At 43.2% G+C, this 22,121-nt stretch overlaps 1 protein-coding gene across 1 annotated transcript in view; it reads right to left on the bottom strand.

Annotated features, from left to right (window-relative positions):
• Positions 1–22,121, bottom strand: part of LOC109469059 (leucine-rich repeat serine/threonine-protein kinase 2-like) — a 29,748-nt gene that overhangs the window by 2,139 nt on the left and 5,488 nt on the right. Inside the window, exons 12-56 of the mRNA XM_019767448.1 lie at positions 21,895–22,001; positions 21,515–21,644; positions 21,001–21,131; positions 20,687–20,815; positions 20,250–20,330; positions 19,838–19,980; positions 19,324–19,441; positions 18,989–19,089; positions 18,721–18,840; positions 18,146–18,344; positions 17,602–17,769; positions 17,109–17,135; positions 16,950–16,973; positions 16,397–16,498; positions 15,833–15,907; positions 14,611–14,924; positions 14,410–14,424; positions 13,265–14,102; positions 12,796–13,028; positions 12,351–12,536; positions 11,866–11,961; positions 11,520–11,662; positions 11,099–11,222; positions 10,703–10,895; positions 10,343–10,439; positions 9,941–10,124; positions 9,475–9,588; positions 8,922–9,055; positions 8,305–8,497; positions 7,725–7,861; positions 7,138–7,255; positions 6,644–6,772; positions 6,061–6,198; positions 5,402–5,629; positions 4,852–4,950; positions 4,469–4,597; positions 4,015–4,119; positions 3,528–3,734; positions 3,130–3,237; positions 2,466–2,662; positions 2,006–2,081; positions 1,576–1,742; positions 961–1,141; positions 293–452; positions 67–150 (exon numbers count right to left, since the gene is read on the bottom strand). Of these exons, the coding sequence (XP_019623007.1) occupies positions 67–150; positions 293–452; positions 961–1,141; positions 1,576–1,742; positions 2,006–2,081; positions 2,466–2,662; positions 3,130–3,237; positions 3,528–3,734; positions 4,015–4,119; positions 4,469–4,597; positions 4,852–4,950; positions 5,402–5,629; positions 6,061–6,198; positions 6,644–6,772; positions 7,138–7,255; positions 7,725–7,861; positions 8,305–8,497; positions 8,922–9,055; positions 9,475–9,588; positions 9,941–10,124; positions 10,343–10,439; positions 10,703–10,895; positions 11,099–11,222; positions 11,520–11,662; positions 11,866–11,961; positions 12,351–12,536; positions 12,796–13,028; positions 13,265–14,102; positions 14,410–14,424; positions 14,611–14,924; positions 15,833–15,907; positions 16,397–16,498; positions 16,950–16,973; positions 17,109–17,135; positions 17,602–17,769; positions 18,146–18,344; positions 18,721–18,840; positions 18,989–19,089; positions 19,324–19,441; positions 19,838–19,980; positions 20,250–20,330; positions 20,687–20,815; positions 21,001–21,131; positions 21,515–21,644; positions 21,895–22,001 (6,782 nt within the window). The remainder of the gene's footprint in view (positions 1–66; positions 151–292; positions 453–960; positions 1,142–1,575; positions 1,743–2,005; positions 2,082–2,465; positions 2,663–3,129; positions 3,238–3,527; positions 3,735–4,014; positions 4,120–4,468; positions 4,598–4,851; positions 4,951–5,401; positions 5,630–6,060; positions 6,199–6,643; positions 6,773–7,137; positions 7,256–7,724; positions 7,862–8,304; positions 8,498–8,921; positions 9,056–9,474; positions 9,589–9,940; positions 10,125–10,342; positions 10,440–10,702; positions 10,896–11,098; positions 11,223–11,519; positions 11,663–11,865; positions 11,962–12,350; positions 12,537–12,795; positions 13,029–13,264; positions 14,103–14,409; positions 14,425–14,610; positions 14,925–15,832; positions 15,908–16,396; positions 16,499–16,949; positions 16,974–17,108; positions 17,136–17,601; positions 17,770–18,145; positions 18,345–18,720; positions 18,841–18,988; positions 19,090–19,323; positions 19,442–19,837; positions 19,981–20,249; positions 20,331–20,686; positions 20,816–21,000; positions 21,132–21,514; positions 21,645–21,894; positions 22,002–22,121) is intronic.

Below are 22,121 nucleotides of genomic sequence, written 5' to 3'. Positions count from 1 at the left end.
TTGGTGGCAAGGTGGCCCTGTGTTAAACAAAGGTGCAAACAAACAAAGCTGCCTCAGTCTGCTCACCTGACTTGTAGACTCTGTGCCCAGGTCTCTTGACAAACCCCATCCCAACTGTCAGCACTGACGGTAGAGGCTTGAAGCCATGTTCTACAGTGGAGGTAGAGTGTGGATAGAATACGTATGAAAGATCTTAACAACTTAGCAAATGATAGTACATTAAGTTTGTAAAAGTCAAATTCGAGGAAAATACCATCCCAAAAGGGCACATAAGTTACACAACAATACATACTGGTCTGTTGTTTCCTGGCTATGGTGACCGCCCGCACCGCAGACAGATGGCGGTGGATGACGGCCAGCGGGGAGTGTGTCTGTGCGTCCACCAACACGAGGTGCCCCCCTCCCGTCCCGATCCACAGTGACAAACTAGCCTGGAGCATGAAGGACTTCACCTGCAGCATTGGTGGGAGCATCATCACTAATTGGAATTTGTATATACAGATGTATATAACCATCTAAATATATAACGTATAAGGCCATGCTGATTTAATTTTATTTTTTTTTTATGTTCTAAAAAAATGACCTCCAAGGCTCTGGCCTGGGTGCCATCCTCCGTAGTCTATGGTAGCTAGCGACAATAGGGAGCCGGCAGTAACTACGGAGGATGGCACCCAGGCTGCCGAAGCTCCATGGAAAAACTGTTTGTACGTTTAATGTGTTAATAGGTTTGGTACTGCTATGTCTTTGTTATATTATGACTCCAGGAAGAACAGTGCAGTACATGCTCACTAATGGAGAACTGTCAAATAAACAAGGTAGCTAGTTGCCGCCGTGCCGCGTGCCTCCAACGCTGGTGTGTTACGCAGAAGGGGGGTTATACCAGCTATACAGATACAGAAGCTGGTGTGTTACGCCGAAGGGCGGTTATACCGGCAATACAGATACAGATACAAAACTCACCCGTGTGTCGAAGAAGGACACATCAGGATGACGCTTCTTCACCATGGGGTGGACGTCGATCGTGTCCCGGAGTCGCTCGCGGCTCTCCTCCCAAACCTCCACCACCGAGCTGTTCCGCTTGCCCAGGTACAGGAGCTTCCCGTGGTGGGCGATGTGCATCACCATGGCGTCCACACTGTGACTGGAGAGGGGAAAAAAGGGAAATGTTTAGAGTGCAGTAAAGTAAAGGTGAAGCCTTATGCTTTTTCAAGTAGCCAACCACACCGGGTCATCCCCTCTAGTATAGTTTGCAGCTGCACATCCTTTCCATCAAGTGTAAAAAAAAATATTTAAAACTTTTTTGTATTTATATTTCTACTTTGTTCTTTTTGTGAACCCCAAAATTCAAGCCCTACTCATGTAAGAGTTTTTTTTGTTAAGGAGAGGTACAAATGTAGTTACATGACAAGGTCAAAACAATCTGAATGATATGGTGAGACCTAGCCTGGGTGCCATCCTATTTTGCCCTTTCTTAGGGAGCCAGTATGGGGTTCCCGGCATACAAATAGGATGGTACCCAGGCTAGGTTAGACCTAGATAGACTAAAGCAAACTGTAAGAATTTCGCAGGCCTGACCCCTTGTTAGTTTTCCAGCTCCTCTCCACAGTGAGTTTCTCCAGGCTGACGGTGACGATGTTCTTACTGCAGCCCAGCCACAGCTGCTTCCCGTTCAAGGTCATACAGGTCACAGGGTCGTCCCCGTTCCCCACTGTGATCTCGTACGTTGGCCGGGCCTTCTCGTCCTGCAAGTTCCATCGCAAATTTTAACCTTTTTTTTATTTCTATTTAAATTAAAAAAAGCAAAAAAAAGCAACCTCTGAAAAATTAGGTACCCGGTAGCCTTTGTGACAAATATGCAAGGCCTTTGAGACACACGCAAAAGACAATTACTCAAGTAACTGGATAGATTTTGAAACAATACTGGAAAAATAGTGGTATAGTCCTTACATACAATATGTCAAAACTTTTAAAACACAAATTTAAAATATTTTTTTAAATTACTTACCTCCAATGTATGCCTGGGAAACACAGCCACAGTACCATTGGCTAGTCCAACAAACACGGCGTCTGAACCCAGCCACCTGTTTGGGATAGAGAGAATGTAGTCATGAATCATGATAATGATCAAACGATCCCATTTAATACTTTACATTTTAAACTCACTGCAGAAAGGCAAAGAGAAAAAAAGTACCTGGGGAAGTGATGCACATCTACAACATTCAATTGATGGTGGGTACATTGAGTTCTTTTAAAAAGTGATGTGAACTTTTGACATACTGAATGATATATAGCTTATTTCAATCTTATTTCTGAAAGTGCTTTATGTCACTTAACCTCCAAATAAAGTTCAATGAATGATGTAAACTTTATCATTTTGATATGTTACGTACGACCCTTACCTCTTTCCTCATGGCCTCAATGAAAGGGTCATGAATAATGAATGGTTCAAAGAAACAAACACTTACTTAGCGGCAGCCCCTTGTATGAAGCCCCTGTTGTACTCCATACACAGAATGGCGTCCCTGAGGGGAGACAGGACATACTTCTTGGTGTGGGTCACGGCGTCGTAGACCCAGAGTCTCCCGGACTGTGTCCCCACGAGCATGGTTCCCTGTCCGATGGCAGTCATGCAGAGGATTCGCCGGTCGTCCAGCATCACTCCCTGTAGAACACACGAGAAGTAGGGTCTTCAGCACAAGAGGATCTACACACCTGTTCGGGACTTTTTGTGTACAGTAGATCTTGAAATATTTCTACTTTTGCAGTTTTCATAGTGCCTGAGTGTTTTTGTGCTAAAGGATTGCTTTCAAGCACAATGAAAACTTACTTTCCACACTTTCAGCAAACAGATATCAACATTGCCAGTTAGTAACTTTGCTTCAGAACTTCAGTTTAGCTGCTCATCTGATTAACATGCTCATGGCAATGGCTGCAGTTCTATGGCTTGGTATAAGACATTTAGCCATGGCACAAATTCTGTACAAAAGAGTAAGGGAACTTAACTGACACATGTACAATGTATATTGAACCTCACGTGTGTGTGTACCTGGTGTTTGTCTTCCTTGTCACAGCCAGTGGAAGATAAAGCTATACTTGATTTAAGTGCATTAATTTTATACTTTCCCCCACCTTGCATGGCTGGTTTTCTGTCAGGGAGAACCAGGCGAGCTGTGCCGAGGAGCCATCACCACTGCCGATCCAGACTTCCACACGCTCCTCATCCTTCTCTCGGAAGTTCTATACAAACAAAAGAAGCAGTTCAGGAATATGCTTCAAAAGAGGTGATACAGTATACTGTGGAAAACTATGTCCACATTTCAAAAATCTGCACAGCTTTGACAACTTACTGATCAGGGCTCTAGCCAGAACGTGTTTTTTAGACCAATCTGTGATGCCCTCTTCTGTGACGTCACATTATGCAGATGACACACAGAAACAGTGACCAGTGGCTGTACAATATACACATACAGTACCAACAGAGCTGGCTAGAAGGAAAAAAGCAACATAAAAGTTTAAACTATACCCACCCTGATGGCGATACACTCCGGTGACAGGCCCTTCCCCAGTGGAACACTCCTCCTGAGACAGAGCAGCTCCCCGCGGCTGAGCCGTGAGAACACCTCGGTGGCCGTGGGCCTGTCGTCGGGGATGGGCTGCATGCAGTGGGTGATCAGGTCCTGCACGTCTGGCCAGGGGGCGCTGCCACAACTCGTGATCGGGTCCAGAGGGCGGCCCTGGGGGGACGGGAAAGGTAGGAAATAGTGTGACAAGCAATTGATTATATTGGTAAGTAGTAAGATACAATCTACAATAGTTACTGTTTTGCCACTACATTCATTAGTACCGAAACAAATACACATACCGGTATATACATATGGCTTAGGTGCGACTAGCTGTTCTAAGTACAGTATAACTAGCAGTGACACTGTTTGCAAAGCTGATGTGTTAGATTGAAAGAGTTATAGTTAACTAGAACTGACTGAATGAATACAGATAACAGTGATACAACAATACCTTGATGATGGCTTCGTCCAGTTCCCCCCTGAAGTGCAGGTCCTCAAACGGTTTCCTGCCAGTCACCAGCTCAAACAACAGGATACCGAACGAGAACAGGTCCACCTGAGTGTAAACACAGTAATCTAGTATCACAATCAACATTCATTTGTAAAAGCTTGATATATCATCTCTTCTAAAACTTCTCACAGCTGTCTTACTTGGTGTCTGGTTACATCCATCATACAATCACAAACTGGGGGTGTCTTTTTTATACAGGTGTCGTACAAAATTCAGCTGTCTTGTCACAGAAAACTGCTGTCTTAGATACTTGGCAGCAATTGGTCCTGTCATGGGGCTGCTTAAAGTTCTATGGGTATGACATCACAATTGTATGGCAAATGTCACCACACCTCAATCTACTCAATGACATGAGAAATGAGTTTTGGATGTCCCCTGCTCCCCAGCCCCCCACCTTGTTGTTGTAAGCCGTGTCCCCGCGTGCCACTTCAGGAGCCCGGTAACCGGGTGTGCCCTCGGGAGCAGTCAGGCCCAGCAGGGTCGCGAACTTGGAGATCCCGTAATCCGAGATCTTGGCATTGACCTTGAAAAAAATGTACTTATTTTATTAACTTCTTCACAAATTATTCTACTGCCATCATGCACTTCAATTATACATGTAGCTCACTCAATTTCTCATTGATACAAGCATCTAGCACTTCATAAGTCCTTACATGTAACATTATACTGACAATCTATCACTAGTATCAAGACAGTGTTATAGAATAGTATCTATATATAATATCAGTTTAGATCAGATGTCTCTATATCTGTAATAACAAAAATGTAAAAACGTACAGGACTGTTCTGTGCGATGGAGAAGATGAGGATGTTGTCAGGTTTCAGGTCTCGGTAGATGATCATGTTGGTGTGTAGGAACTTCAGGCCCTCTGCAATCTGAAGACACAAAAATAGTCAAGTTGACTACAATACATTGTGTGATATTAACATTATAAAGCAAGCTTGAGTATACAAGCGGCAGAACATACATGTATGGCTTAAGGGACCATGCTCAAGTTGATTAACTCAACTCATTAACCTATTAACTAACCCACCTGCATGGCTATCCTCTGCTGTAGAGATGAGAGCTCAGTGACCCAATGGGTACCAGTTCTAGCACACACACACACACTCATTCATAATGATATGCTAGAACATATAAGTTACTAGTTAACCTAAACCATTAACCTATTAACTAACCCACCAGACATGGCTATCCTCTGCCGTAGAGATGAGAGGTCAGTGACCCAATGGGTACCAGTTCTAACACACTCATTCGTAATATGCTAGAACATATAACTTACTAGTTACTAGTTTACCTAAACCATTAACCTGTTAACTAACCCACCTGCATGGCTATCCTCTGCTGCAGACCTCTGCTCATCTTCTTACACAGGTGAGAGGTGAGTGACCCCATAGGTGCGAGTTCCAGCACCAGAAGCCTGGGCCGGAGCCCCACGGCCAGGAGAGAGATGACACTGATGTGCTGCAGTCTGGTGAGGATGGTCACCTCCTGCCGCAGCATGCGATGGGGGTGGTCCTCACCAACCTTACTGAACACCTTCACTGCTACATCCTGCAGAAATAACATATTATGTATCTAACACATTGACTCAACATCCAGCAAAAAGGACACATCATGTATAAAACACATTCAATACTGGATGGATCACTTCACTACAACATACTGGAAGATTGCAAAAATAGAACATCCATCTATGTATTCTCTGTACATTCAAGGCTTTAAATTTTGATTCAATGTATGCAATATGGAATTCTGTCCCTTTATTTTCTTCCTCAGTTACATTGTAATTGTTACACAGTTGCACAGAAAAATTAGGCCTAAACAGAGCAATATTTACATTTGTACACAACTTTGGTACATTGAATAAAACCATGCAGACTTTCTAAGAGTTCAAGAAAAGATAATAATACTAATTAAATCTTACAGAAAACATCCCACTTCAAGTATACTGTATTACCTGTTTGTGACCTTGTGACACCTACCATGTTCTTGTAGCTGGCCCTGTACACGTTGCCAAAGCTGCCATCTCCAAGCTCGTTCTCCGGGATCTGCTCCAACTTGAACTTGTCCTCCTGCAGCTGGTACCTGCTGTCAAGGTCACTCAGCATCACGTCTGGGGCCTGCGGCAAGGTTTCCGTAAGTTGCTAATTGTTATCAGGCTATGGAATACATTTTGTGGCCATACATGAGAGACAAGTACATTCACAGGTGTGTACTGTATGGTATTGCAGTTGTACTAGTAACAAGTAAAATTTCAAATCACCTGCATTGTATGCAATGAGGAAATGCATCTATCAAAAACAACCTATTGCAACATGAAGATTATGTTCTGTTAAACATGACTATGAATGACAGGCTTGATATATTGATAATTTGATCTTGCAGTTTCCTTGATTCGTAATCAATATCTATCAATATAAAAATGTAGTGCAATAAATATGAACATTACATGAAGAAGCTTCAGAACTAAATGTTACTTTATACATTTTGGTACATTGCAGTTACCAAACCAAATGTATCAGGTATTGTCATGGTTTAGAAATTTTGTTCAAATACAGTCCTTACCAGTTTGTGTAAGGGCACAGGCATGTCGTGGTTGGGACAGAAGATGATGTCATCTCTGTCGGACATGGCCAGGATGTCCGTCAACAAGAAGATATGTGGCGCCTCGGTCTCGCACAGGACACACGGCACCTGTAGCAGTAGTGGTAAACTAGTTTCTACTAGTACATATCAACAACAACAAGACATACAGGCCTCCTGGCAGCCATGTTAGGAGGCTGAATTGCAAGGATGTTTACAATAACATGAGTCGATAGAAGGGGCCAAGTTGTCATTGTTTTGTAAGAGCCAAGTTAAAGCAGTACTCATTATCATTCAACAATAGAAATCCCAAGGAAACAATTACATTAAGAAAACAGCACCACATTATGTAACATTAACTGTCGTGACAATTTAAAAAGTTGTGTTCAAGTTCAAGTGCTTAGCATGCACAGCACTTAAAAATTGGCAAGATCACAGATACATGTACATCCGTAGGGAGAACCAAATCACGGCACCTGGCGCACGACCAGCGTCTGTCCCGACACGGGGTCGATCTCACACAGTCCTGGGAACCACTCTTCTATCAGGTCATCCACATGGTCTACCACATGGCCCAGCAGTCGGCTGCCTTGTCTGGGGCGAAATTAGTGTAATTCACTTTATGTTCCCGGTAGGAAAAATTTGCAGTCTGAGAAAAATTGACATGTTTGCGGCACTATATGTCCACGGTGACGGCAGGTGCAGAAAAAAGGAAGTCAGCAAATTATTTGTAAACAGTAATGATAAGTTTATAGTACAGAAGTGACTGCAAAAACTCTGACCATAAAAGCACTGGAAAACATTGTCAGTAATTACAGTAATTACAGCACAACAGATTTATCTTACAATGATAGCTCGTTTACCTTTTGAAGTGCCACATTCCAACTTGCCAATGCATGACTGTGTGTTACTGTTTCATATGTTTCATGTTTTCTTATACATGTACATGTATTTCATGGCAATTTTATGTGTATGTCATAAAGAGATAGTTGAAACACAAAATGTACAAAAAAAATGTCAACTTTTAGCATCTTGTAATACTGTAGTGTCCAGGTTTACTGACCTAGTTGCTGGCACAGTAATGTCCATGGAGTTCTTCTCTCCCTTGATGCTTTTCACCAGGAAGTACTCCTGCGTGGTCCAGAAGACGTAGATTCCCTCGCGCCAGTACTCTTTCTGCAGCGGTGTGGTCGGACCAGTCTTGGGGAAAGGGGAAACACTATGTTAAGTCCAGTCGCTAGCAACAATGCCTCTGGACCAAGAGTTTAAGAGTTTGAATCCCAGTCATTGTCGCTCATGACGGCTCATCTGACATACATGCTACTGAAAGGGTCACAGTCCATAGTAGGGGATGTTAAGCCACGGCCCATTGTTCATGTGCTTGTCAAAAAATATCTTGGGGGAAATTTCCCAGGTACAATGAACCTGTAAATACTGTAGGTAGTGTTTGTCTTCCCTGTCACGACCAGTGGAAGAGTAACTTTTAATTCAGTCTGCTTAAACTTTTGAACTTTTAATTCATTCTGCTCAAACGTTTTTTCTTTACACTCCCACATCAGTTTTGGGGTGCCCATGGGATATCACCCATATAATCAAGTCAGTATGGCCTTAGACAGATGTAATGCAGTGAATGACCTCCATACCTTGACATACATGGAGAAGACCATGAGCCTGGTGATGAGTCGTGACCAGAAGCCGATGGGGATGTACGGCATGACGTACTGACGGTACACGTGGCCGGTGAACCACGCCGTCTTGTCGATCGGGGGCTGCACGAACGGCAGTCTGCAGGGAATCAGCAGCTCTTCTTCTGTCTGTGGGAGGGCGATCTCAAACCTGCAGGAAGGAAATATCAACCATGATTTTTGAAAAAGATGCATAATGTTTTGTTAAATAGGTAAAGCAGTCATCTTCCCTCAGGGCACTTGCCTGTCCTTACAAGGGACCACAAACCTCCGTCCTTGTTTTCATTAAATTCTATTAATGGTTACATGTTCAACTAGGAGGCCTTCTGAAGAATGTTATGAACACATGGATATCTGAAGGGCACCTACATGTACCTTGGAAATTACTGGTTCTGCAGTCACTGCATATGTAGTACATGTAGATCTCTTTAAATTCAGCATTTTTCAATTTGGCTGTATTATGATTATTGGTGGCATTATGAGAGTTACATTTCTCGATATGAATGCTCTGTTCACTTCACAACAATTTTTCTGCCATCATTTGCATAAACTGTCGATCAATCAGCATCTCATACTTCTCCAGCAGCCTTAGGTACTGTGGGATGAGTTCTGGCGGGAAGGCTCCGCCCTTGAACAGATTCGTCACGTCCGACTTCTTCAGGATCCCCTTGTTGTTGACGAAAGGGTTGCCTTCCCGCACCGTCACCACCTGTGGTGAACCAGACGTCAGTCAGATCACGTTTCATGTCAATGGGACCCTGCATGCTCCATTGCAGGGCCCCATAAATACTAAAGCAAATCACTTTATATTCGCAATAGCAAAAGTTTGCGGTCTGAGAAAAATGGATTCGTTTGCGGAACTCATATTTGTTCACAGCAATGAAAAGTTTGTGGTACAGTAGTGACCACAAAAACCACAGATATAAAATACAGTATCTAACCCTAAGTGTCAAGCCCAGTGATGTAGCGGCCATACTATCAGTATACGGTTCAGTTTCCTAGTAAACCAGTCAAGGCATCAAAAGTTATCGAAACATTGGCAAGTGGTGTTGAATAAAGAACTTTGCTATTCAAGCATTCACCAGCCTGATGAAGTTATTCACAGATCTACAAATTTTCCCCACCCACCTGAGCCATCATCTGACAGAGCCACTCTGGGTCGATGAAGTACAGGTCCTTCAGCTGGAGGGCCGGGTCATCATAGTGCAGCAGGACTCCTGACTCATGGAGGAACCGAACAGCCTGGAAATTCATGAATACGTTTAGGTCTGAAAAGTTCTGAATACAGGATTTTTCACATGGTAAAATCCACTTAGCAGCTTCACATTAAACTACAAGGTCCAAGCATGTAAGTTGGGATTAAATTTTGATTTCAGACTCACTTTGTGGCTGGTTTACTTAACTGCAAGCCCAAACATCACACCCTTAGCTCTTGCACACGCACACACACAATGAACCTCATGTGTAAGAACAATGGTATTCAGCACCAAGGACAGTGCTGAGGACATACTAAAGTACAGTATGTTTTTCCTCCAGTCAGCAAACTTAGAACAGTAGACTCAAAGGACATAGTTTGCAGTGGCCCTTCATGTACCTGTGAGAGTTCCTCCTCATCCAGCTGTAGGTTAGCCTCCTTCACCAGCTCCAGCAGTCGGCTGTGCCTGATGACCGGCAGCCCCGCCCGCAGACTCTGCGCCTCCTCAGTCACCAGGTCCTCCAGCTGCATGTAGCTGTGCGGGATCATCTGTCCCATCACAGGCTGGCCTTTCACCTTGAAACTGGGGAGGGGAAAACAATATGCAACTTAGCGCCAAACAATATGCAAATTAGCTATGGTTTACAGACCAGTGGGGCTACATTTGTAAGAGGATGGATAACACTAAAAGTTTGAGTCCCCACAAATAGTATAGTCTTAAAATTCTAGCCATGGCTAAGAGAAGAAACATCTGTTTGTTTTTTTACAAACAATCAACAAAAACAATGAGTGTTAACTCACTTGTCAATGACGTTGATGATCTGTTTCCTCAGATCCTCCATGGCAGGACTTTCCTTGATGCAGGAAACTTCTGCATAACCCTTGATCTCTGGGAACCCTGATATGGACATAAAAAAAGAACATTTTTGGGGGGTTGACTATCACATCCACTCTAAGTATAAATTTACTCCTGGAAAAATTTGTTCAAAGGCCTATCTGCCTATAAGCTCAACCAAGCAACCAGCAAATGTAGATACATAGCACATTGTAAGTCAGTTTGATTGTGATTTTAAAAATTTGTGACCATAGCATGTCCAAAACATGAAATATCAAAACTAGACATTCTTTGCAAAAAGTAATTGTAAAAGACATAAAACTGACCAGGAGTGGTGCAGAGTGTCTGGACCCTGTGTCTCATCTCCAGTATGACCGAGTCTGCCTCCTCCCTCTTGATCCTGTCCTTGTGTGTGCCGACCACGATCACGGGGCAGTTGGGAGCCCGCGCCTGGATGTTCAACAGCCATGGTCGCAGACTCTCAACCTCCTTAGGACCCCTACTCAAGTCATACACCACCTGTGGTGGAGAAAAAACAAGTGCAAATTTGCAAGTGACAATCTATCATGAAAAGTATCATACTGACTGTAGTATCTACTAGTATTTTGAACTTTGTCAGCATATAGAAGAAGCCAACCACAACTTTGATTTCAGCAACAGATTGGATTTCCCCAATTTGAGGGCATTTTGAGAAGAAAAGAGAGCTGCAGTTCCTGACTGACCAGATAGAGGGAGCGGGAAGACAGGAAGCACTGGTGAGTGGAGTAGAACTCCTCCTGCCCAGCAAAGTCCCAGGTGCTCAAGGTGTAGGTGTGGGTCTTCGATCTGCTCTTCTTCACTGGGATCCTGCAACAGAGAACAGAGACTAGTTCTTTAAAATTTTACTATTTCTTGATTAGGCACTGAAGAAACCTGATTTGAGTTAGTTCTAAACATACTTATTTCATCACAAATCATCTAAATCTTTTATCTTATTGTCAATATCTTCATACTAAGGAGGTTAAAGAAATAAACAACATGTACATGGAGCAGAATTTCAACACGTACCGGATAAGACAAACAGATAAAAGACCAACAACAGACACACCCAAAACAATACTTCCATACCCAGAAATACAAAAGGAAATGGTTTGAATGACATACTTCCAGTCCTTCACGAGGACCCCGATAGTTGCAGTGTTGAACCTGGGGTCAGCCTTGATCTTCTGTAGCTGTCTCAGCAGGGTGGACTTCCCCCTGCCCCCGAACCCCACCACCATCAGCTTCATACGGTAGTGTGGAACAGCCTGGAATAAAACACAAGTCAACATAATTTTTTTCATAATGATCCTTTTATTGATTTGTGTAATACATACATGTAAAAGCTTGACAAAAATTCAATTTGAAAATATTTGTCACTGGGAGCGAACTTGTAATCATATAGTTAAACTAATCTAGCAAAATTCTTTCATTACTTTGTGAAAAAATGTTGTTTTTTGTTTTTGCTTACCTGTTTGAGCCTCTGGCTGAGGAAGCCTATGACGTCCTTGGTGCGACCTTTCACTATGGCTGGGTCAAGGTCAAGTCTCAGGCCATCCAGGGGGAGCTGAGGACAAAGGTCATGACATCAGCAAAATCATAACACGGGTCTAAAATTGTCCAATTCTAGTGATTTCAGTCACTTATCAATCAAAAAAATATACTGAAAAAGCCACAAGATGTTGAGGGTTAAATAAAAGCTGTCAACCGTAGAAAGGCATACTACTTTTGGTTTACCATTACAAACATTAGGAGTAGGTGAGCAGGGGTCAGCAGGAGTCAAATTTGACTCAAATTTACCTCAAATTTGATTTGATTCGTGTACAAAGGTAGGCGTGGCCTAAATCTGGTCAGACTGCTCCCGAACTTCACCCAACTTTGGTTGGTTGGTAGTTGGGGGAAGGTTCTGATTTCTAATGTGTAATGAATGTGTAACAGGGGCTTGAACCGTCTTACCTCCCAGAGTTTGGACAGTCTGCCCAGCTCGTCAGGCAGGGTGTTGATGCCCCGGTTGTGGCTGAAGTCCAGCGAGGTGAGCGAGGTGAGATAGCCCAGCTCCCGGGGAACCTCCTGCAGCTTGTTGTGACTGATGATCAGTCTCTCCAGGGTCGCCCACTGTTTGGCACTGTCTCCAAGGACAAGCTGGCAATACAAAATACCTTCAGTCACTCTACACATATTTTATCATATCTTTTGGTCAGTTACTACATGTACTGTCATTGCATCCACAGGCTGTGGGACTCAAAATGCACATACATACAGACATACTCACACACACATAGAGACAACACACAAACACACATACAAAAGCTCCTTACATTCAGCACCAAGGACAGGGCCATTTATCTTTTTGTCTTACTCCTTTTGTTTTGTCGTGACAAACCAGTACAAACCCCCATACCTTCCTAATCTGGTTCCCCCCCAGCATGAGTTCCCTGAGTGCGTGAGTGTTCCAGTGGGAGGGAGGGGGGAGTCCCTGCAGCTCGTTGTTGCTCAGGTCCAGGGAACGTAGCCTGTCCAGGAGCAGCAGGAAGCGTGGAATGTAGGTGGGCTCAGGCTCGGCCAGCTTGTTGTGAGCCAGCTTTACTGTACTGAGGTTGGGCAGCTTGATTGCAGCATCGTATGGCAGGTTATCTGTGGGGACAACATAGCAGTACTATAGACTTCTTTACTTAAGGCTAGAAGGTGTATCTTATCAATTGTTTGTTTAGACTGTCTGCCCCAACCAGTTAACATACGAGGTGAAAGAACACAATAACATATGCACTAGTAGCTGACTGAAAAACCAGTTACAAAACAGATACAATGTACAAAACCACTGAATCAACTTATCCTGCTAAAAGCATAATTCCCATCTTACAAACACTCACCTAACTCATTGCAAGATGCCACCAACGTCTCCAACTTGGGGCATCCCAGGAAGAACTTCACGGGAAGCTCCTTGAGCTGGTTCTTGGAGATGTTCACCATCTTCAGCCTCCTGAGTTGGAAAGCTTCCTCCTCAACGATCTTTGCGATCCGGTTCCCTTCCACATTCAGGACCTGCAGCATGGGCATGCAGACACCGATCCAAGATGGCAGCGCCGTCAGGGAGTTGTGGGAGATGTTGAACTCCTTCAGGCTGAAGCTGGTTTTGGACGGCTTCTTGGTCAGGTCGGCGATCTTGTTGTTTGAGAGGTCGAGAAAGTCCAGGTGCTGGCAGGCAAGAACGTGTGCGGGGAAAGTTGTGAAGCTGTTACCATGGAGATCCAAGCTCTGCAGCTTGGGCAGCGCCTGGCACAGCCGCCACGGGAAGTCCTTCAGACTGTTCTGGCTGAGATCCAGCTTCTCCACCGCGACCAGTGAGTTCAGGACGTTCGTGTCGGATTTGATAAGGCCGTCGAGAGAGACGATCCCGTTGGACGAAATGTCAAGGAGCCGCACCGCGCTTGTGGACAGTGATCGCCCGGGCTTCTTGTCGACGGACGTGAAGGCCCGCTTTCTGATTGGATGGCTGTTTTCCTCTTCTTCGTTCTTCATCAAAGACAACTTTTTCACTCGATCGGGGCTGGACTGGTCCATGTTATCCTTGTGGGGGAGGGCAGCATGGGGTTGGGGAGGAACTGCAAGACTGGGTGACCTGGACTGGTCCATGCTGTCCTGTTGGGGGAGGGGAGACTGTGGTTCTTCCAAAGTGCTGTCAGTCTCTTCAGCTTCTGATATGGAAACCTGTTTGTGTGAGAGGCATCAGTTAGCAAGAGGCCCATTGCCATTTTGTGGAAATTGGAGGCCTAAAATGTATATACCTAACTAATAGCATGATATCCCAACAATGCACCCAGCAAAATTACCAACTACATATAGATAGAGGAATTTACTGAAGCCATGAAATCTCTCATGATGCAGGAAACATGTCAGCATTGACCAAAACAAGGCTAAGGGTTAAGCAACTTGAACTCTGAAAGACCCCTTAATCCAGCCACCTCAAAATCTAACCCTCCATCACCCTGAAAAAAATAAAATCAATCAACGTCACCTGTCGTAGCCAATCCTGTGGAAGCATCAAGGAAAAAAATACAAAAAGTTATTCAGAACACCTGGAAAATTGGAATATTTGTTTTTACTTTTGCAAGGAGTGACTTCTGCAATCAATTGTGAGCAAATTTCATCAGGAAGAAAATTCTAAATAGGTCTGGCAACCAGGCTATTACATGAAGGACCACATAACAAAACATACCCAAGTCCTTTCTCTGGGTGGAATATTAGGAGAAGTCGCTCGGACGGGAGTTGAGGTGTAAGGGGGTGTCAGCCGTGAGGGGCTGAACCCAGGTGACTCCGGGGTCATACGAGACCGGTCCCTCTCCTGAGGGATCGTGGCCAGCGCCTGTCCAAACTTCTGCTCCGTCATGTTGCGAGGGTCCCAGCGGTTGAACGGCATCTCCGACCCCGTCTTGCTGTATTTCCTCCTCATCTTTCTCCTGGGTTTGGGCGGGGACAGTTCCAGGCCACTCTCCAGTGACGGTCTCCTCGAGTCTCCCAACCCAGTCAGCTCTGAGGGAAACACAGCAAGCACAAATATTTAGAAAATAGCAAAACGGTGGTCAAGAAATGTAGAAATAATCTAAAACATGTACATGTTCCTGTTAATAAATGTGAAAAAAAAAACAGTTATTGGTTAGAAAAAAAAACTGAGTTAGGAATACTACCCCCGGTACATATTCATGACTACACCTTATGACTATACCTTGTGTTTGTGCCTTAACAAACAAGTACACTATCACCAGCATTATCTAGTTACAATGTACTTGGTATCTTGTAAAGAAATGTAAAAGTGACAGTTAGTAGAATGTTGTCAATGGAGATTACCTTTGCTTCTATTGCCTATGGGGAAGCATTAGAGAGAAGCAAGGGACAGAAATATGTTACGTTATGTGAAAATGTCACAAATACAGATCAGCATGGACCACAAAGAAATGCAGGAGGAAATTTAATTGATTGATATTTGCTGTCCTTTGTAGATCCTCTCTGAGTGAAATGGCATGTATGAAGATTAGATAACCCACCACCATAGTTCTAAAAGTAACATTATAATACATGTAGTTACTGTTGTTATATACCATGTAATGTAACAGTGAAATATAAGCCATGCATAAATTTTAAAAAACTTCAGCACACATGCAAGTGCACATGCAATACAACATTTGAAATGGCTCCAAAACATATTTTGTGCAAAAGTGTTTTGATTTACAGTTACAATTAAGACAACAGAGACATCCAAATAAATTTTCTGGTTAAAGGAGTGTTGTAGTGGGTGTAAGAGCCATTCAAATTTCATGAACCTTTGGTGTTTGCTACATGTAACTGCCAGTCACCAGAAAAAGTAAAAACATCTCAGTGTGAATCTGAAATGAGCTGAGTATATGCAAACCAAGTGAGATGACTGTAGGAATGTTGGATACCAGAGAAGACAGAGAGGATGGGATAGAGCATTCGGTTCCACCAGTTATTGGAACGGTTGGCGTCAATCGTGTCATCTGGAACAGAACAGGAGGAGTGGAGAGAAGGAGAAAAATTATTGTTAACAATCAAGTCTTTATTTCTTTCATCTTTAATCAATATTATTTTTGAATGATAATGTAAGTTTTATTTTCACTGTTTTCATGGTGACCTCTTAACGCAAAATCATTACTCCTTGAATATGTGTTTCGTATTTCTACTGAACTCCAGGACTTTTCAACAGTGAACTTCGAATACTACATGCAAAAACCTCCTTTTTGCTGACCGCAAAATAACACCACCGCAGAAGTACATGCACTAAAAAATTGAACGAAAAAAATCATGACAGTCAATGCTATTTGTGCATATTGTTGATAATTATGAATTGTTGATTTTTTTGGTCATGCAAACGGCTTGGAAATCAGGCCCCAGTTTGCAAATGTGACCTTAGCATAGGGTACATGTGCTGCAAACAAAGTGAATGCTACATTTCAAAAGTTGACAAACAACTTCTGCCGATGACTTACCCAGTAAGCTGTCTTGTGACGGTGACCTCAGCACGGCCACGCTTTTCCTCCTGACATCCGTTACCTCGTACCCGTCAAACGAACTGTCACTGGCTATGCTCGCTAAAAAAAATCAACATGATCGCGTTTATAAACATTACTGCCTAAGGTAAAAGGCAATGACTTGAGAAATGATGTTACTGATTCAGAAGTTTTGCATTCAAGTGATACATAAAATTAGTGGCACAGACAATGTTTGCATTACCACACAAAAATACAAAAGCAAAGTGTATTGCACACACAAAACACAAAATTGCAAAGTTAGAATACAAAATGCAAAGTTGCAAAGTTAAAGTGCACTGTACACGCAAAGCAAAAGTGCAAACCAGTACAAAAGCATGGGTGAACAGTACCTCTAAGGATACTGCCTTGCTGAAGACCTGTTTATAAGCAAAGCATACGTGTAATGTACATGTACAAGGTGGCAAGAAACTGCAAGCAACACTTTAGAACACAAAGCAACTTAACTTCTAACACTAGCAAGCAAAAAGAAACAACAGGCAAAGATGTATACCTTTAGCCTCGTCATTAGATGACACTGAAAATGTTAGTAAACATAGTTTAAGGGAAGGTAGTAAAAGTAAGGTTTACAAAGTCATCTTAGATTTCTTTAAAAAAGCACTGAAATTTTCAAAAAGTAGAAAAGAATGGAAAGTTGTGCAGTACCCTTTACCTTGGTTAGTATCATCAGGCCTGGGAACTGAAGAGGAAAGAGCAAGAAAAGAGCAAAGTGTTTTACCTTGGAAGACGCGAGAACACAAGACATTATACATACATCTACACACTGTCAGAAAATTGACATATTCATACCAATTGTGCATCAATAGTTTCCAAGCATAATGAAGAGCACTATTTTGTCAAATCTGTCATGATAGTAGTTTTTCATTTGCATACATGTCAATAGTTTTCTACTACTGGACAACAGCAAGCAAATTATTTAAAGACTATGTAAGTCTATCTCAGATTAAGCTGACATCTCCTTGTTTCAAACCAGTGGTTTATCAGTATCATCTACAAAGGTTTTCTTTAAAAAACACAATATATCATAATCAAGCTTCCTACATTGACACATCATTGGTGACGTTACAGTGGATGCATTTTGAAGATGTTTTTCACTTTTGAAACAGATGATAATAGGTAAAAAGGTGTTCAGAAACCCCACGTACCTGAGCAAGAGAACGGGTATCTTCTGTCCATGGAGTCGTCCAGCTGGAAGGACATTTTAGCCAGAGAAGGGTCGCTGCCCCCAAAGTGATTCCTGGTCAGTGGGAGGGGGCGTGTCTCACGGCGGTTACGGATCTGTTTCACCATCGCTGCCATGGCAACACCCGTTCCTGGAACATATCAGAAAAAAACGTTTCTGGTTGACTGGTTGTTACACCTAACCTTTGCACATCTAACTGTAAATGCTGCTTAAAGCTACCTTGTGACAATGCCCCTAATGTACTTTGTGCAAACGAGTTCCACTTTACGACAGTTCTAGATAAAAACAAGCTTTTGAACACCTAAATCCTTGGTTAATAAATCACTTTTCTTTTCTGAGCTAGTATCAGATACATTATGTATTTAGTAGTATTAGAGACTTGTAAATGATTGATTGTAGTATGTTTTTGAACATCATCATCATCGTACATCTGGAACGTTAATCCGATGAGGTACATTGGATTAAGTCGCCAGGGAAAATGGTTTGTTAAGCATTCTAATCCCTACCGAACATGTTGTTGTTGGTTTTCCTGTCCACCAGCATGGGCTGTAGCCACTCTGCCCTCAGCCCGCCCAGACTCAGCCCACTCCAGGACACCACGCCGGCCTCCCGGTCGTGCCCCATGTGCTTCAGCAGCAGCCCGATGATGGTGTGGTGTTCCTTCTTCAGACTCAGCTGGAGAGCTGGCTGCAGGTCACTGATGCCCTTAAGGAGGAAGACACGCAAAATTATGTCACAGATTTTCTGCCAGCTCTTGCCATTAGTCATAGTTGACAATGACCACTAGACAATTCTCTTGTATGGTTCATTAAAGAGTCATTCCTTTTCAGATAATCAAATAGAGTAAGAGGCTTTCTCTTCCTCCCTGGACTGTTCCTTGCATGATAGTTTTGGCTACTGATGACCATGATGCCTGGCCATACACTTTGGGGCTTCATATGGACCTGTTTTATTCTGTTTGGTACTTCATCATTTGAGATGTGGTCTTTGAGTCTTCCAGAGGAATTTCATCTCTGTTGTCTGTTCTAATTTCCACTACTAAAAATACCCTAAGTCAATCAAATAGAGAATAGTCCAGTACCTGTTTGAGGAGAAAGTGTACCAGGTGTTCATCCCCCCTCTCACAGGCCAAGCAGAGAGGAGTGTTGTGTCCCTCCCCGGTGTTGACATCAGCTCCCAGCTGTATCAGACACTCTACACCCTGAGTCATGGGATATATGCAAGGTTAGATGTAAACTATACAGTACATAGCTAGTACATACCCCCCAGTAGCTAGCTGTACTTGTACTAACAGTAACACATGCAGTCACGACAGGCAGAGATCAACCAATATATACAGTTGATCTTACCCTGATGGACCCTTTGCTACAGGCTGACAGCAGCATCTGGGCCTTCAGGTCCAGCTCACAGCTCAGGACATACAGACACTCACTGGCAACGTCCAGCAGACCTACAAACAAACAACAGAACAAACATAAAACTTGTAAGTAACCGTTACAGTCAACTCACTTTACATTTTAAATTTGACAGGACATTGAGTACTTTGGAATTTCTAGCAACCAGTGCTTCCTTCCTCCTGCTGTCTAACACTAACCAATGAAAAATTGGTGCCAAACGGCTACAGGCTGATGTTTAAATGGCTCAATTTGATGGTTAAATGGCTTAATTTGGGTCTGTTGGTTACCTTGATTGTAAGAGTAGCACTCCAGGATGTGGAAGAGACACTCCTGAGCATCGTTGTTTACCAACACCTGACTCATCTCTGGACTCATCTCAGCCAGCAGCTGGATAGCAACACAGCCCTGCAACAACACAAGGAGGTCCAGACTTAGGAAATAACACATCGCATTTGTTTGGAAAGCTACATGCACAACTAGTTTTGCTTCGCGTTAATGAAAAACACAGTTTTGTATGGTAACTAAAAGCTGCATGAGACCAAACTGTAAGGTTTGACCACTAACACCTGGGAAGACAACTTCTCTTTGTACTGTTTGATCTTAAACATAGTTAACTTGAAGGTATGGCTCTACTCACACAAGGGACCTCCAGTATTCGAATGTGTTGGAACAAAGCTTGAGCTTTACAACTAAGGGACCTCCAGCTTTACGTCCCATCCAATTAAATCATTTTAAGTCATTTTGGGTATTTCATACATAAACAAAGGATCACACAATACACACAAACAAACAAAGCTGTACCTCCTCCTGTACTCTTGTGATGTCCTTGAACCTGGTCATGGCCTCCACCACGAGTTTGGCGACCTCCTCGCAGACCTGCTGGCTGCTGAACCTCTCCTCCTCCACCAACACCTGCAGCATGATCAGGCCCTTGTACTGGATGGCTGGGAGGGGCAGAACAAAAAAGGTACAACGGTATGTTAACATGTACATGTACATGTACTTGTAGCTCACACTATCATTATTTTTTAATTTCAAACATGAGTACCTTGTACTAGATGGCTGGGAGGGAGGGGGTGGGGAATATTGGTGAGGTCTTCATACATGTAAAAAAAAAGAGCAAAGGGGTGTAGCCCTTGGGCCATACAGTTGTGCAACCACTAATCACCAATACATGTAAATGAAGGTTAATAATGATCATAAATTGACTTACAGTCATCCTCTGGGTTTTTCTCCATGGCATGGATGGTTGTGTGCAGGGCTCCAGCTTCATTCAACATGGCAGGAACACCCTCTATGGTAAGAAGGTAAAAAAAAAACAGGAGAAAGGCTTAACATCTGCAGATTTCACCCAATTGCAATTGAAAGCAATTCTTTAATTTACAGTTACAAGCTTTTATCACCTACATCACAGAATAAAAGTCGTACTGTCCCAGAGATGGTATGACTTTTATTCTGTGATTGGGCATCTCACATACTCCATAATTCATTAATCAGATATCTTAATGCAAACATGGTCCAAGTACTAGTATCTTGTGATTCACTAACAGACTCCAGGAAGAATGGTGTGAAATTTACACCAATGGAGATCCTAATAAAACAAAGAAACAAACAAGAGACCCACAACCCAGAGGTAAGAAGCAGCCTTACCAGCCAATGACAGGACCCCGAGTGCCTCCAGCCCCAGATCCTGGACATCCCGGGACAACAGGAACTTGTTCATGGAGTCCAGCACAATGGTGTGAACCTTCTCTATTATACACTGGTGTCGCACGATGGCTGGGAGTTACAATAGAGAACCATTAATACACATGCCAGTACCGGAGTTATCAACCAAGGAATTCAACAAGTAATTCTCTGTAGTATAGCCAGCAGCTGCTGTGCCGCAAACTGGTGTGTAACTGTTATGCCAGAGGGCGGCTATACAGATACTGATACAGATGTAACAGGTGTTTGAACCTTACCGACGTCAGACATGGTTGCTATGACGCCGATAGCCTCCTCCTGGACCCCCACATTGTCACGGAAACGCTTGAGTGCCGACACCACCAGACTGAGGGCACTGACCTCGGCCAGCTTCTGTTTGTGGTCGTCACTGTGTAGAAAAGCAATGTTTGGTGTCAAATGGACGAGTGGTTACTAGTCGTCTAGTGCAGAGGAGACTGAGAGGTTATGGGTTCAATTCCTGGCATTCCTGGCTTAACTTGCCTACCTCCACCCAGGTGTAAAAAGGGTACCTGACTTTGGCAGTGGAAGGAGTGGGATGGGCCCTGCATTCCAATACAGTGCCCTTGACACCAACTGCATGCCCCTATGTTTTAAATATACTGCTTGGTATATCACAAAATGCTCAATAACGGTCAAGCTCTTGGGGGAAACAAACTGCAGCACATTTCCATCCTGTCCTTGGTGCTGAAATCACCATCATTTCAAGCAATAGTCAATTCATCAGGAAACTGGCTTGCAGTTTTGACTTACTTTAGCAGGGTCAGTCCTCTCAAGGCCCTACAGCCAAACTGCTGTGCGCCTGGGATGGTTGCATGATGACCCATGTAGTTAATGATGCTGAGGTAAGCACCTTTGTTCATTAGCAGCGTCTGCAAGGGCTCTGAAATCACAAATTCAGAAATAGACATGATGATTTCCAAATCAAACAAACAGACCTCACAAATTACTCAATTTTGCTATCTGTCGACAGACGATATTTTCTCTGACACAACATTTGAAAACTATAGATGGGATGTCATCCTTAAATACACAAAATAAATTCTGCTAAAAATAAAAGATATTCTGCTGAAGTGCTATGCACAATACATTACGGATTAGTACGTTCTACCAACATGCTAGCTGAAACGTACCCCAATCGGCTGTAAGATGGTAGATGGCTTCACACGCAACTTTAAACACATACTGGTCCTCTCCATGCATCATGATGGCAGCCAGTACAGCTGAGTGGATTGGCATCCTGGGGAGGAAAATTACGTTATACTACTAGACAATCACTTGAATCTCAGAGTGCCAGTGTCTCAGGGTGTGAAAATAAATGAATGTACAATAAGCTACACAGTAAAAGCTAACAGCACAC

The sequence above is a fragment of the Branchiostoma belcheri genome, unplaced genomic scaffold (assembly GCF_001625305.1).
Source record: "Branchiostoma belcheri isolate BF01 breed outbred unplaced genomic scaffold, Haploidv18h27 scaffold10, whole genome shotgun sequence".
In the NCBI taxonomy this organism is placed as follows: Eukaryota; Metazoa; Chordata; class Leptocardii; order Amphioxiformes; family Branchiostomatidae; genus Branchiostoma; species Branchiostoma belcheri.
This window is presented reverse-complemented; position numbering and strand designations above follow the sequence as displayed.